This window comes from Antennarius striatus, chromosome 20 (assembly GCF_040054535.1).
Source record: "Antennarius striatus isolate MH-2024 chromosome 20, ASM4005453v1, whole genome shotgun sequence".
In the NCBI taxonomy this organism is placed as follows: Eukaryota; Metazoa; Chordata; class Actinopteri; order Lophiiformes; family Antennariidae; genus Antennarius; species Antennarius striatus.
In genome coordinates this window covers 11488545-11502554 of record NC_090795.1, presented here as the reverse complement: position 1 = coordinate 11502554, position 14010 = coordinate 11488545, and the positions used below count along the sequence as shown (strand labels likewise).

The 14010-nt window shown below is 42.9% G+C and overlaps 2 protein-coding genes across 5 annotated transcripts; one reads left to right on the top strand and one right to left on the bottom strand.

Moving 5' to 3' along the window:
* Positions 1-212: 212 nt before the first annotated feature.
* ngdn (neuroguidin, EIF4E binding protein) lies at positions 213-3461 on the top strand. The gene is made up of 11 exons (XM_068343583.1): positions 213-273; positions 560-619; positions 729-800; positions 1074-1211; positions 1293-1377; positions 1554-1606; positions 1771-1882; positions 2061-2235; positions 2315-2465; positions 3125-3188; positions 3334-3461. The coding sequence occupies exons 1-11, from the start codon at positions 253-255 to the stop codon at positions 3351-3353; spliced, it is 951 nt and encodes a 316-aa protein (XP_068199684.1). The 5' UTR covers positions 213-252; the 3' UTR covers positions 3354-3461.
* An 851-nt stretch (positions 3462-4312) lies between these two features.
* Positions 4313-13853, bottom strand: pabpn1 (poly(A) binding protein, nuclear 1). 4 transcript variants are annotated; one of them, XM_068343963.1, is made up of 7 exons: positions 13375-13852; positions 11232-11340; positions 10588-10655; positions 10392-10498; positions 10193-10280; positions 9923-10074; positions 4313-4877 (listed from the first exon to the last, which is right to left on the bottom strand). In XM_068343963.1, exons 1-7 carry the CDS (start codon positions 13507-13509, stop codon positions 4682-4684), a joined length of 855 nt encoding a protein of 284 aa, XP_068200064.1. In that variant the 5' UTR covers positions 13510-13852; the 3' UTR covers positions 4313-4681. The 4 variants fall into 4 exon arrangements, with proteins under 4 accessions (XP_068200064.1, XP_068200068.1, XP_068200065.1 ...); XM_068343967.1 differs by lacking the exon at positions 13375-13852 and adding an exon at positions 12947-13123; XM_068343964.1 differs by having other exon boundaries at positions 4712-4897; positions 13375-13853.
* Between the last annotated feature and the right edge of the window lie 157 nt (positions 13854-14010).

Below are 14010 nucleotides of genomic sequence, written 5' to 3'. Positions count from 1 at the left end.
ATCATCATCATCACCATCATCATCTTTTTCATTAGTTTAGGTTAGCAGCTGATCAGTGATCACATCACATGTTTGACATATCAATTTAAAAAATCTGATTAGCCCACTTTGCGGTTTTCTGCTTATTTTTTTTACCACTGACTGCTTTTAACGCGTTACTTTAATGACTTCTACTGAATATCGTCTCCAGTGAATCAACAAACGGAAGTCTTTTGTCTTTCTGCGGCTTCCGTAGTTTACGCTGAAAACAAAATGGCGGCTCCTATCGACAACGTGAGTGAAGATGCTAGCTGGTTGTTACTAAAACAATAACCTTATACTCTTCCTCTGTGTGTTAACGTTGTAGACTTGTATAACGCTTGAATCTAGTGTTGTTTGACATGTTAGCTTGATAAAAGTCAGTGCTAATATGTTTCTGTTACGTAAACTGACCAGTTAGCCATTAGCCACCGTCAAGAATTTTTTCACATTCACAAAGTTACCAGCATTATTCTGAGGATTAATAATGTTATCAGCTTTTTATGACGCTGTAAGACCTGTCATTTTGCTTTCTGGACAGGATTTAGTTGAAAGTGATTTGCCCAACGCTGTACAGCTGCTGAAAACTCTCACGGAACAGGTAGGAACAGTGAATCCTCTTCAGTTTATACAAACTTTACATTTTAGAGACCTGACATTAAAAAAAAAGTATTCTTTTAACTAATGTCCTTAAATCGTTCTTTGTTTAGGTGGCTTCAGTGACGAGTCATGTCCGTGAGCTGCTCGCTCAGGTCAAAGATGGAGCATTTCAGACGTCAAAGGTGAGCAGATTCCTGATCAGATGTAAAGATCCTGTAAGCAAGGCTGAGTTAACACTAAAAATGTTATGCAGGTCCTGGTTTTGTTTCAGGTACAAACTGAACTCATTATTTAACTTACCAAGAACTCCTTTGTGTAAATATTTTAAATGAATACTTGGTTATCAAGTTGATTTGATTCTTATTCAACACTTGCTGTTAACATGTTACACAAAGTATCAGGATGCTTTGTTGCACACGGTTGCAGTACAGTGGGTTCATTGTATCTCCCTACAGGGTTTGTCTTTCTTGGACCTTCGGTACCATTTGCTCCTCTTCTACCTTCAAGACCTCACTCACCTGATCAGCATCAAAACAGAGGGAGGCAAAATAAAAGAGAGTGAAGCCTTGAACAGAGTGATTACAATCAGGACGGTGAGTTGACTGCTTAAACAGCTTTGTCTTATCCATCTAGTTGAACATCCACCTTCAGGGCTTCACCATGCTGTTTTTAAGGTCCTGGAGAAGATGCGACCTCTAGACCACAAACTCAAGTACCAGATAGATAAACTATTGCGTACAGCCATCACTGGAAGTTTAGGTAAGAAAACTTTTGTGTTGGTTCTGACAAATATGCCTGCAGAGAACTCATTTTTAAACATTGTTTCAAATGGATAATAAGGGGGCTGCAGGATAAATATAAAATTTGGGGAGCTACAAGGTTTCAACCTCCCATTTTCATCAATGCACAATGTGTTTTGTTTTTGTTAATATCAGCTGAGAATGATCCGCTGCAGTTGCGCCCTAATCCTGAGAATCTCATCAGCAAAGTAAGAGTTAATTATTGTAGTTATTAACAAAAACGGGTTGCTTTAATGTGTTTTTTCTTGAATATGATTCCTACCAAACATTTATTCAGTTAGTCAATGTTTGATTTTATTGATCAAAAAATGTGTTAAAGTGTTTTAACTGTCTGACTTGAATTTGTCAACAGTTGAGTGAATCTGAGGAGTCTGAAGAGGAAACTGAGAACAATGCTCAAAAGAAAGCAGCCCACCCTAGTGGCAGGAAATATGTACCGCCAAGGATTGCAGCTGTGCATTATGGTGATGTCCTTTCTCCTTTTTTAACAGCTTATGCTTTACTCTTTTGAAGAGTCTCTAATCCTTAAGCTAAATAGGGTAAATTGTCTTTACCCTATTTAGTATTTCTGTCAAGCCAATTGTTTTTCCTCTCTTCTTTGTGTGCATAAAACAAAATTTCATCTCCACCCATTTCTTCCAGATGGTGACATGACAGAAGCAGACAAAAAGAAGGCCCAGGCAGAGCGCCAGCGGCGAGCTGCACTCAGGAGTTCAGTGATCCAGGAGCTGAGACAGCAGTACAGCGACGCTCCAGAGGAGATCAAGGACAGACGAGACTTCCAGAGCGAGCGAGAGAGCCGAGATCAGCTGCACAGGTGTTTACATGTTTGCTTTCTTTGAGCAGGTAAATGCTTCTGAATGTATATAGTTTAAGTTTACCATCTGTCTGCGCAGGAAAAACTACGAGGAGTCGATGATGGTGCGTCTCAATGTGCCAAAACAGCAGAAGAACAAGAAGAGAGGCATGATGTCCATGTCCAGCCAGCTGAGCGGCATCACACACTTCAGCGACATCACAGCACTGACAGGCGGTGAGGGTGGGCAGGTACGTTTGTAGTGAGAGTATGACCCCTCAGGAAGGAATTACTTTTACTCACTAGACAGGTTTGAGTTAACTTTGTTAAATCAAAGTATTTGATGCAAATAAATGGAGATACTGACTGAAATCTGAGGCTTTTATCAAGCAGTGGACTTCTGCTTGACATGAGTCTGGGATGAACACGAAAGGACAGACTGTAGTTGCTATTGAGCAGCATGAGTTTCCGTCTTCCTAAGACTACTGTTGTTGAAGTCGTGCGTCTCTGTTTATACGTTCATCATTTGCCTGGTGCTGAGTTGGCAGAGCTGTTGGCAGCAGTTCTCTCTGTGCCTCCACAGGCTTGGCATGCCATCACTCTGTGAACTGTTTCCTGTTTTACATAATAATCTGCCTGGTCAAAATTCATTCATACATACGAGTAATGACTGGCCAGCCTCATGTTGTCTCTTCCTCTGCCTGCCTGTTTTTTATCTGATGCAGCTAGAAGTATCTGAGGACTTGGAAAATCCAGGAGCTATGTTTAGATTTTGGAAAGAACACGAGTCACAGAAGGATGTTACTAATAGGCCTATCTCCATCCTCTATGAATGGGACTATTGTGGTCTGTTTTTATTGAGATGCTCTTAATTTTGCCAACGTTGCTAACACTTTGTTTGTTGGTGAAGGATGGTGATAACCCTCGACCCAAGAAGAAGAAAAAACTCATGAAGAAGAAAACCAAAAGAAAAGGTGAGAACAATCAAACTGAACAGATGAAGCTCCAGCTTCTGCTGTGTCTTTTACAGCAAACTAAATGTGCAGTGGTTTGGTTTGGTTTTCCTGTTTTAAAGTGTTGACAGTTCTTGTGTTAACTCTTTGATGTCCTCTTTTGCAGCTTTTAAGAAACACAGATGAAAATCTGACATTCCCTGAAGCAGGGAGGCCCAATGACGACATGAGGACTTTTATACTTTAGTGTGATTTGTAAATTGTCCTTGGCTAATAAATTCTTCATCATCTCTACATGCTGTATGACTCATTTATAATCTGTTGCTTAAATTTGTAAGCTCTGCATCTTTAGAAAAGTGACACCATCAAAACAATCTACAATAGGTTTCAGGATAATTTCCTCGTACCTACAGCTTTGATAATGTCGGGCACATTTTTATGCAGTCATTTCATAACTCCTGGCAGATGTGCAAAGAAAGCCGGTTCAGTTTGAAACCATGACTCCCAGCCAGCAGCCAATGTAAGGCCTAATCACAACCCGGTGCACAAAGCACAGCAGCCAGCTGAACACAAACCTTTTATTACATGTGTTTCTTGGTTACAGTATGATGCAAATGTTAAAGCAGTTGTCATTAGTTCATGCATTCCTACAGCCCTCGCTCACAGAAGAGTCACTCCACACTAGGAAGAAATAAAATCAAAGGCCGAATTTTATTTGGCCGTATGGGTTTCAGCGCCTTCCTTGGAAAAGCCGAGCCAGTGGCCTTATTGGTTACAGATTTATTCAAAAACTTCAAAAGTTTTGACATGGTTGATCTGATTTCATTTTTTTTGTGACTAAGTGCTCTAACGCTTTTTCTGCACCCTAGACCAATAACATCATGACTGTACCGTTCTTAGTGACGAGAATCTTTAATCACCTGATAGTGATTTAAAAAGTGAAACCAACACATCATCAACGACATCAGCACAGATTCTGTCAATGAATCCACAGACGCACTTTCATTTTTACACAATGTCTTTATTTTTTTTTCTAATTACAGTCATGGGTTAAAAATGAAAATAAAAAAGCAAAACATTTTGTTCAAACCCATTCCCTCTTTCCAAACGAAAAAAGGCAACACAAACCCCAGCCCAACTCCCCCCCCCCCTCGACCTAAAATAACACCTCCACCCCCACTCCATTTATTAAATAATTGTAATCTTTGAGCTCGTCGGCCTTTTATCAGACGAGCCGTGACTGCACTGCATGTAGTCAGAAAAAGAGGGCGTCTTGTGGTCTGCACTGTCCACCCCCAAAAAAAACACCCTCCTCTCTGGTCCTGTCTCTCACGCTCACCCAGACTTTCCTTCCTGCCACTCAGCTATGTTGGCTTCAGCTCTCTGGATAGAAATCATGTGTTGGATTGGCCGCCTGTTGCTGGCTGCCTGTACTGCCGTGTGCTGTGGTGCATGTTGAACAGGTGTTATGTGTGTTTGAGTGAGTCGAAGTGTGAGAGGGACTAAAAATGTTATCAGCGTTTGCTGTTGTAGTAAATGCCCCCTGCTGTGGGCCTGTGGTCACCCTGCCCCCCTCCACCACCCCCCCACACGGACAGGATGGGGTGAGTGTGCATAGTGGGAGCAGAGAGAGAGAGAGACCCTGCAGAGACAGTGGGGGGGGCCGGCGCCACCTGGGGAGGGGTCGTCAGCCTCCACTGGTCCTGAAACCTGAAACGACAAGAAGTGGTCTAATATACAGAGAGAGGAGGGGGAGAGAGGAGGGGGGGAGACAAGGAACACAGAAGGGGTGGGGGAGAGGGGAAGAAGGGAGGAGGGGGGAATGCAGGGGGGGGGGTTGCACAAAATAAAAACATTGATGTCTGTCAAAAGAATAAAAGGAGCTTTGACCATGCCTGAGTTGGTGAAAGGTATGGACGAGCCATGTGGGGTGGCAGGGAGGCGAGGACTCCGCCCACAAGACGGTTAAAAAAAAATTATGTACAACATCCCGAAAACACTGAAGGTCCGTCACTGCCCACAGCAACAGTAGACAGACATAATACACAATCAATGGTGGGATGGGAGGAAGAGGACGAGGAAGAGGAGGGAGAAAAAGCACGAGTTATAAAATGCAGGGAAGGGTAGGGTGAGGGGGGCAGAGGATGGGCGACACAATGGGGGTCGAGGGGAGTTGGGGAAGTAACGATAAACTCCAAAACCACAAACTTGAAACAACAGAGACTGTCGCTAGTGTCAGCTTCACAAATGTATGGAACATTAAAAAATATATATACAGTATCTGGTCTTGTTGCCTCCCCCAGGTTTTTTTTTTTTTTTTTTCTTGGTTTGGTGATGGTGGAGGGTGAGTGGGTTGGGCTGTGTTGGTGATGGTGTGAAAGCAGGAGATCACAGCCAGACCAAAGGAGACACATCTGCAGCCTGAGATACCATCATCTTCTCTCTGCCCCCTCCCCCCCTGGCCCCCTCAAAAAAAAAATGAAACAAAAGAAATCTGCCACCATATTTTCCCCCAAAAGGCCAGCGTATACCTTACCAGGGGCGACTGCATCAACCTCCGCACAAGCACGCTCACACACAATCGCACACTGCGGCCAGTCAGTCTCTGTCCAGGAGAAGTTTTTTTTGTTTTTTTTTCCTTTTTTGTCTTTTTTTTTCTCTTCTGGGATTTCTTCTTTTATTGTTGGGGATGGGGACCTTTTTTTTTCACTGTGCTTTTTTTTTTTTTTTAAAAATGGGAACAAAGAGGGGGAGAAGGTTGATAGTAAGGGAGTGTTGGGGAGGGAGGGGGTGTTTAGTAAGGGGAATACCAAGATGTTGCTCGCCCTCGGCCCCTGGAAAAGAGAGAGAAAAAGAGGGTGAGTTTTTTTCTGGTTGGCTTAAGAAGACGGACACCAATTTCCTGGTGTGATAATAGTAGAATGGATACGTGTGAATGTGGGCACAGAAAAAGATCTGCTGAGATTTGAGTCCCAGAAGTAGACTGAAGGTAAATAATATATTTATAAGTAAAACGAATGACAATGTTTAGACAGTGCTCACAATTCATGTAAGACATACCATCTTAACGGTATTGTGCCTTTGTTCTTACAAAGTGTTTGTGTGAAAACAAATCTGGAAGACTGGCGCTGAACGCAGCTTTGTCAACAACAAAAAAAGTTGTAATCTCCAATAGGAGAATGGTGATTAGTGTGTGAGTGTGAGGGGAAAGCAAAGGCACTCTCTCGCCCTCTTTCTCTCTCTCTGTCTCTCTCTGTGAGAGAGTCGCCTCTGGGGTCACTGTGGGGAAAGACCTGGAGCACAAACAGCACCACACATGTACCCCCAGCAAGACACGGTGCACACACTTATATATATATATATACACACACACACACACACACACACACACACACACACACACACACAACGATTTGGGGACTCCCCACTCCGTAATTATCAAACACTGAAAAACACAGCTGGACACATACACAGCAGCCACGCAGCAATCCTTTCACTTGAATCACACATACACTTTACTTGGTGGCAACAAAACACCAAAAGCTCACACTGGGGCTGATGCCAGTGGTTGCTAGGCTAGATGCTGAGGTCAGGCTGCAGTAATGAACCCTCGTTTCTGGGAGTGAACACTGTAAAGACGAGTCTGAGTTGGGGTGGATGTGTGCGTTCCTGCACGTGCAAGAACACACACACACCAGATTATGCATGTTAAATATGTATGTCTTCTGGCTCACCTTAAAATCTTTGCTTTTCACCATTCCAACCTTTTAAGACGTCAAGAGTAATGGAGCCAATTCAGCGGAGAAAATGTTCCAACACCATGAGCCAATTTTTGAAGTGCATGTAAACATGACTGATCTTCTTTCCATGGTTTTTAGCGAGGGTGGAAGGATTGGAGGTGTGAAACAAAAACCAGTATTTGAAAAACAAACAATTGCACTTGCATGGTGTGGGTTTGTTAAATCTTAACGCCATATAAACAAAAGGTCATCAACACTGCAGTTGAACCATTAACAGGCCCTGTGACATCTTCCTGAGCACACAACGGCTGAATGCAAAGATTTTGATCACTGTTTTCCTTATGGTGAATGTGTCCACACAACAAGACAAGGCACCAGTGGAAACATATGAGGTTCAGATCTGAGCCTCTTCATGAAAACGACTGTACTGCCCTCTGAGAAGTCACTACACGATGAAGGGCTCATTGTGGGGCACAATTTACTTTTTAAACCAATACTGTTAACAGTGGGAAGATATGCCATACAGTTATCAGTAGGTACAGCAACAATTTCTACAAATAAATCATTACTGGCAACAAATCAAAATCCCTCCACGGCCTTGGAACTGCCCAATGCAATCTGACTGGAGACAATGTTAGTTTTTTACTCCCCGTTTAAAATGTTTTGCTGAGCTGTGAAGATAATGTTTTATCTTGATATGAATGTAAAACGTTTTAAAGTTTGAAAAATACATTTTTGTCAAAATTCAAATCAGGTTTACTTAGAGCGTGGTCGATGTTCAATCATTCAGTTGATCAAATATGAATTAATCTCTGCGTTTTAAGATTAGAGATTTAATTACAAATTAGAAAATCTCTCAAAGTCTTCGTGTGCCTTGTCCTGCAGTGAGGCCAAATACCAATGAGTAAACTAGCAGGGTTCTGGTTTGTTGGTATGTGGGGGAGTGGCTGGGTTAAGTACACAGAGTGACTGGAGAGATTCTGACCTTGAATTTCAGACACTTTCTCAGACACAAAAGAATAAGCAGCAATGTTACCCTTTGTTTTTCATTTTCATCCTTGCTGAAAATGGAATTCATTCCAGAAATACTTGTCAAATGCAAGGCCAAAAATGAAACAAGAAAAGCACACAAGATAAGATTAATTGTGGCTTGCCTGGGGAGCATAGTAGACTATGAAATCACTGAAATAAAGACATCTGCACGTCAGTTTTAAGAATCTTTAAAAAAAAACAACACTGCAGCATCTTTTTTTTCTGGAAAATGTTCTCAGTTAAACATTAATAAGCAACAGTCAAGGTCTGAAGTTTCCACATGCTTTGCACGGATGATCAAATCAGAATCTCTCCGTCTCAAAGCTCAGTGCATGTGTGGGGAATTTGGCATGCTGATGGATGTGTTTGGCACCACACCTTTCGATTCCAACACAAAAAGCTGAACAAAGAGCTCTGTGGAGCTGATACTGCATTCCCAGTGAGATTCTTTGTAGCCTTGATTTTCCTACAAGGACTGACCAGTTTACATCAAGGGGCAGTAAGGCAAGTAGTTCACTTACACTTTAAGCCGCTTATGAAATATAATCTCATTTATAGCAGCACTTGTTCAGATGCTGTACACATGTCCAAAATAGTCCAATTAGACACCCCATGAGGCTTTGCAATCGAAACTAGACTAGACAACCACAGGACCCCACTGCAGAGCTCTGAAGTAATGCCCATTAAAGTACCACTAAAGAGGGCATCGGGATCCCAGTGCCTATCACTCTTATGAACACCAGGCTGCTTATATTGCTTTATAACAACCACATTTGTGTTTAACAGATCTATAAAAAAAAGAAGCCACAAGCATAAACATGATTTCCAGAAACAGCTCTTGACCAAAACCAAATTAATGGATGGAACATGAAAGACAACCATCAGAACTGAAGCAATGCTGCAGGTCACTTGAACGACCACACGATCCAAACCCTTCAGTAAGGCAATGTGGTTTTTACTCTCCCATAAGAAATAGCCCTGTTCCAAATTGTCATCTATGCAAAGAATTGAAAATACGTGCCGCAACCAGCAGTCTATACCTGTGACTTTTGATTTCACTGGCAGCAATCCAACTATGGTTTACGAACAGCCTGGGTAGGGCAAACTGATGTGCACCAAGTCCGTTTGGCTCCAGATGTAATGTTGACTGCACTGAGTCTCAGTCTCACAAATTATATTTCTAACCTGCTGCATGATGTATTTAGCTTCTGTGTCTCTATAACGGCGTCTATTAAAACCTCCAACTCTTGATAAAGTCAATACCATAATGAATCCCTGAAGGTTCAACAAGAAGCATTTGGACTTCCATCTAGGGCTTGAAGATGTTTCATCCAAGAGACATATTCGAGTCCTACTGACAGATGGGAACTGTTTGAGAATAATAAGGCCACACCTTAGCCGCTGAATCAAGAGAACAAACAAAAGTGGATCCTTTGCTTAATAGGTATCAGGTAACTCGTCAGCATCACTATTAGTTTCACTTGACTCAAAGTGAGAACAGTTTTTATGCAAACCCAACGACTCACATTAGTAACTGAATGTTAGTGACCTCATCAGTTTCATAGTCAGCAGAAACAAAGTGACAATGCCTCCAAACCCTAGACAGAAGTCCAACAGCTTCACTCACCCCTCACGTGTTACCATGTCAGACGAGTGAGTCTACACCAACAACTATTATGAAATTGAAAAAAACCTAAAATAAACACCACCACTGTTCCCTGTGACATTTCATTAAGTGTGATAAATGAAGATGAACCGATTGTTCCAATGAGACACCAGCATCCTTGTTCTGCTGTGGTAGTAAGTTAACTGTGACTATTATACAAGATGAAAACAAGCAACATTCTAATCCGTCCTCAAAATGTTCAACAATTTCTCCTTTGTCCAACCCCTTACTAAAGACACCCAGTGAGTGAGATGCAGGACATGCAAGTGCAACGTTCTCCAACAGTGTAAGGGATTAGCTGTGTAGGTAAAGCTCACCTGAAGGCCCGTCCTCTGCCTCTCGGTGGTGTGTAACCACTGTAGTAGCGTGTACGTGACGGGAAGCTTCCTCCCCGTGATCGAAAACGAGCCCGTGGGAAGCCGCGGTCTGTGGTGCTAATGCCTGGTCTGTTTGTTCTCTTAGCACCCACCTGAGGGGCAAGTGTTAACAGGACAATTCAGTAAACATTCTTGCAAGGGATATTTGTTTACACTTTGTATTAAAATGAAGGAAGCATAAAAAACAGCATTAAAATGTGAGACTCTTACTTTTATCTGCCTTCCTCTGAAAAGGGACTCGTCTAAAGCCATGGCTGTCCTAACAGACTCCTTGTCTGCAAATTCAATGTAGGCAAACCTACAAAATGAGGGGAAAAAATGGAATCAGTCATTTCCGTACAAACAGAATATCCACCCCTTGAGTGGCTGATCCTTTCATTAAGGTGAAAAAGTTAAAATGATTCTTTACCCCTTGGGATGCCCTGTGTATTTATCACATAGGATGGTGACTCTGTTTACAGAACCACAGCCATGAAAATGAGCTTCAAGCTCTTCTGCTGTGGCGCCATAGTCCACCTGAACATGGGCAATAAAGATTACACATTAAGAGAGCAGAAAATTATAAAAGGGAAAATAAAAAGTTGCAACAAGTAACATTTACTTACATTTCCAACATAAATTGATCTGCCATCTGCTTCCATCTTTTCTTCAATTGACATAATGACAGGGCCAACTGCAAAGAGGAAAAAAAGTTAAAGCAAAACCAAATAACCATTACATGTTTTTACAAGTACATGCTACAAAATGTTTGTGTTTCACCTCTCGTCAGGAAGCTTCTCTTCAGTTATGACTGGTGGGGGGTTCAGATATTTATACCCTAAGGCCGACCCCTCACACAACATTAGTTGTTGAGGTCACGCCCCAACAGCCCATTCAAAGGTACAGTACTCTGGGCCACCAAGAGTCATCAAAGACGTGAGCGAATCACTTGCCCAATGAGTCATGTGAGTCGTTTGCATTCAATTAGTTTCATTCCAACCAAAGAAGGAACAACTGTGAACCTCTCTGGAGAGAAACTCTGACTTCTTTTCATGTGAGCTAATGTGTGGCCTGAACGACAATCAACTGTCTCTTGAATGAGGTGTGACACACCTCCAAATCTGAAGAATTCAGACTGCGAAATTGGGACGTGTATCATCACATTCTTCTTTTAATGGGCAATTTTACAGTAGAGAGAAAGAGAGATAATGAATGAGGACTGAAAAAAGCAAACACACAGCATTTGCTTGTCAGGAACACACAAACACACCTGGTGGAGGGCTGAGGTTCATCTGTTTCTCCACTTCGTTCTGCAGCTCCTTCAGCTTCTCTGCCTCTTCCTCCATCTCTCTCACCCGGGCTTTGATTGCCTCCAGCTCCTGGAATAGAGAGATATATTTCGTTTGAAAAGTCAGTCAATCATAAGGACAACTCCTTCTGCATCATTTAACACATACTGAGGTGCACAACAGTCATCAACAAACACTGACCAACTATACAATCTAAATGTTCCTGATGCTACTGGACATTTCACCTTTCAATGCACCTTGGTGGATGAATTTGTGCCCTAAACCCTCATACTCCAACCACCAAATCTAGACATGATATATTAAGATTAACAAACTGCCCAAATGTTACTTTTACATTCCCACTTACAACTACACCCTATATAAATAACACAGCAGCAATAACAATGCTGACACTGTGGAAGGAGATATACACACCGTCAACCTGTATTTCAACTTCACTTAAAAATTCAAAGTTAAGTATCTGATGGACTGTAAACAAAGTCAAAATTATACATTTATATGTTTCATTAAAAATGTTGAAAATCGGCCACAAATTAAAGAATGTGTGAATTTCTGGCCGACATCAGTCCGAGCTCATGCACCCTGAAGACGAGAATTTTATTGTTCACATACAGTATGTCAGATGAAGCGGTAAACGATGAATGAGATATACGTATTCTATAAAAAACTATCAATAATATTCTGTGCCATTCATTCATTCATTACACATTTATAGTTGGATGAGGACAGATAGTGTCCTCACGTGGTAGCAGACCCTCCTGTCTGACAGTGGTGCACTGCAGCACAGTCATCCCAGCTCCATCCCGAGTTACTGTCTGTGTAGACATGACTTGTATCCAGGGATGTGTTTAAAAATGGTTGCACTGTCAACGACAATCCATATGAAATTCAGGTGTTACATCACATGAGATGACAGACACAACACGCCCTCTCTATTCAATCTACGCACCCGATAATCTGACACATAAAAACCAACAATCATAAATTTGCTGCATGACTACACACGTCTGGATCTGACCAAGCAACCCTTATTCGCGGATAACAGGATAACATCCGTCACACATGTTGTGACTCCCATTTTTGTCGCATATACAGTGGCATCTTTTTCACTCCCCTCCCTTCCTTCCTTCCTTCCCCCGGTAAAACGGTGTAGGATGCAAACCCAGCCCCTTAAAAACCGCAATCCCCTGCTTCTGCGTTGCATGTCGTGCTCTCCCTGCCCTTTACTACCAACACCGGACACACCAGTCAAGAGAAACACGCCTTTCCGTGCAATTAGCACTAGACAATGAAAATCAGGCCGATCTGCATCTTGTTACACGATTCAGGACCCATGAAAACTGCATGTCTCGCTAAATAAGTGGATTATCTCCACCCTCTGCTTTAAAAAACCAACTAGCTTGTTAGCCAGTAAGAATCGTGTAATTGCGTATCTTGCTAGCGGAAGTATGAGTAAGAGTAGTTGTCGGTAATAGCTTTCTGGACATAGTTCGTATCATCTTGATCATATATTATGAACGACAGATAGTCCTCTAGCCAAGTTGACGGAACTCAGTACTTGTGCTTGCGAAAAGACGGCCTGTTAGCCTCACACACAGTCGTCTGCATGTTGCTTTGAAATGTAGCAGGAACTCAGCATGAATGAGACGGGAAAAGCGATAAAAAATGACATTACCGTGAGCGGGTCGCCGTCTGAAGAGGGAAGACTCGCACGGTGGCGGCTAACGGCGGCGGCCTATCCTACCCTCACCCGTAACAATCTCCTGCATCTCCGTCTCGCATTTTTTTGCGACAAAGATCCCCCCTCCAGTGCCCGAGCTGCTCCCTGGTGCAGAGAAGCTAGCGTCGCTTTTGCGCCAAGATGGCGGCCGACACCACGCATGTTGCCACCCAATTCGACTGCACTGCGTGAACCACAATGGCGGTTAACATCGAGCTGGCGTTCCCAGTTAATGTACGCGACACGAGATTCGTGATTTGCGGGGAAAACACAAAGCGGATTGCCCGTTTTGATAATCGCTTCTCAATTTTTTTTTTTCATAACGTGGCGCATCCAAACTATTCTTGTTGTATCCTGCAGCAGAAACAATGCCCTTCACTTACCGGGTCTTCAATTGCGGCCTCTCCTTCCTCTAGCCCCGGTTCTTCGTCACCGACACCCGGGTCTTCCAGCTCGGGATGTCCGGGGTCTGAATCTAATAGAGATTCTTCCACCAGTCCGTTACCGAACTCCGCCATCGCCCTGTTCGAACTGAACCAACTCGCCTCGTGGCCAAACCAACGCTGTAGGCCCCGACTCACACACAGGGGGGTCGAGTGAGCGGGGTGGCGGAAAGAAAAAAAACGGCGGAAACACCGCTTAATAAAGTTAAAAGGGATAAATAAAACGGCAGCTACGATCCTACACAGTGCTCAAACAGCATTCCCAGACTACCGCAAAACACGGTACCTTTACGAAATCGCCCTAATTCACGACAGAAGGTCTAGTTTATTTACTTAACCGAGTAGATATAAATGGAAGGGAAGTCTGAGCGCGAGCGGCGATATCTCTTCAGTTCAGAAATGGAAGCCGGGGGCGGAGTCATGGAGTACTGCAGGCGTACACATCTCAATCCTATTCGTCAACACATGATTCTAGACCCGTCACCTTACCGTCTGCCAGATGCTTATTGGACAATCGCGTCAGCTTCCGGTTCCTATATCCCATGGGTTCCTCTAGTTGGTTGGAAATTCTGTCAA

Excerpts from the sequence above, each read along its gene's own strand:
- ngdn (XM_068343583.1), top strand. The coding sequence starts at position 253 with ATGGCGGCTCCTATCGACAAC. Across the intron at positions 274-559 it reads TGGCGGCTCCTATCGACAAC|GATTTAGTTGAAAGTGATTT; the intron begins GTGAGTGAAGAT and ends CTTTCTGGACAG. Across the intron at positions 801-1,073 it reads GAGCATTTCAGACGTCAAAG|GGTTTGTCTTTCTTGGACCT; the intron begins GTGAGCAGATTC and ends ATCTCCCTACAG.
- pabpn1 (XM_068343963.1), bottom strand. The coding sequence starts at position 13,509 with ATGGCGGAGTTCGGTAACGGACTGGTGGAAGAATCTCTATTAGATTCA. Across the intron at positions 11,341-13,374 it reads AGGCCGCAATTGAAGACCCG|GAGCTGGAGGCAATCAAAGC; the intron begins GTAAGTGAAGGG and ends TCTCTATTCCAG. Across the intron at positions 10,499-10,587 it reads GATCAATTTATGTTGGAAAT|GTGGACTATGGCGCCACAGC; the intron begins GTAAGTAAATGT and ends GCCCATGTTCAG.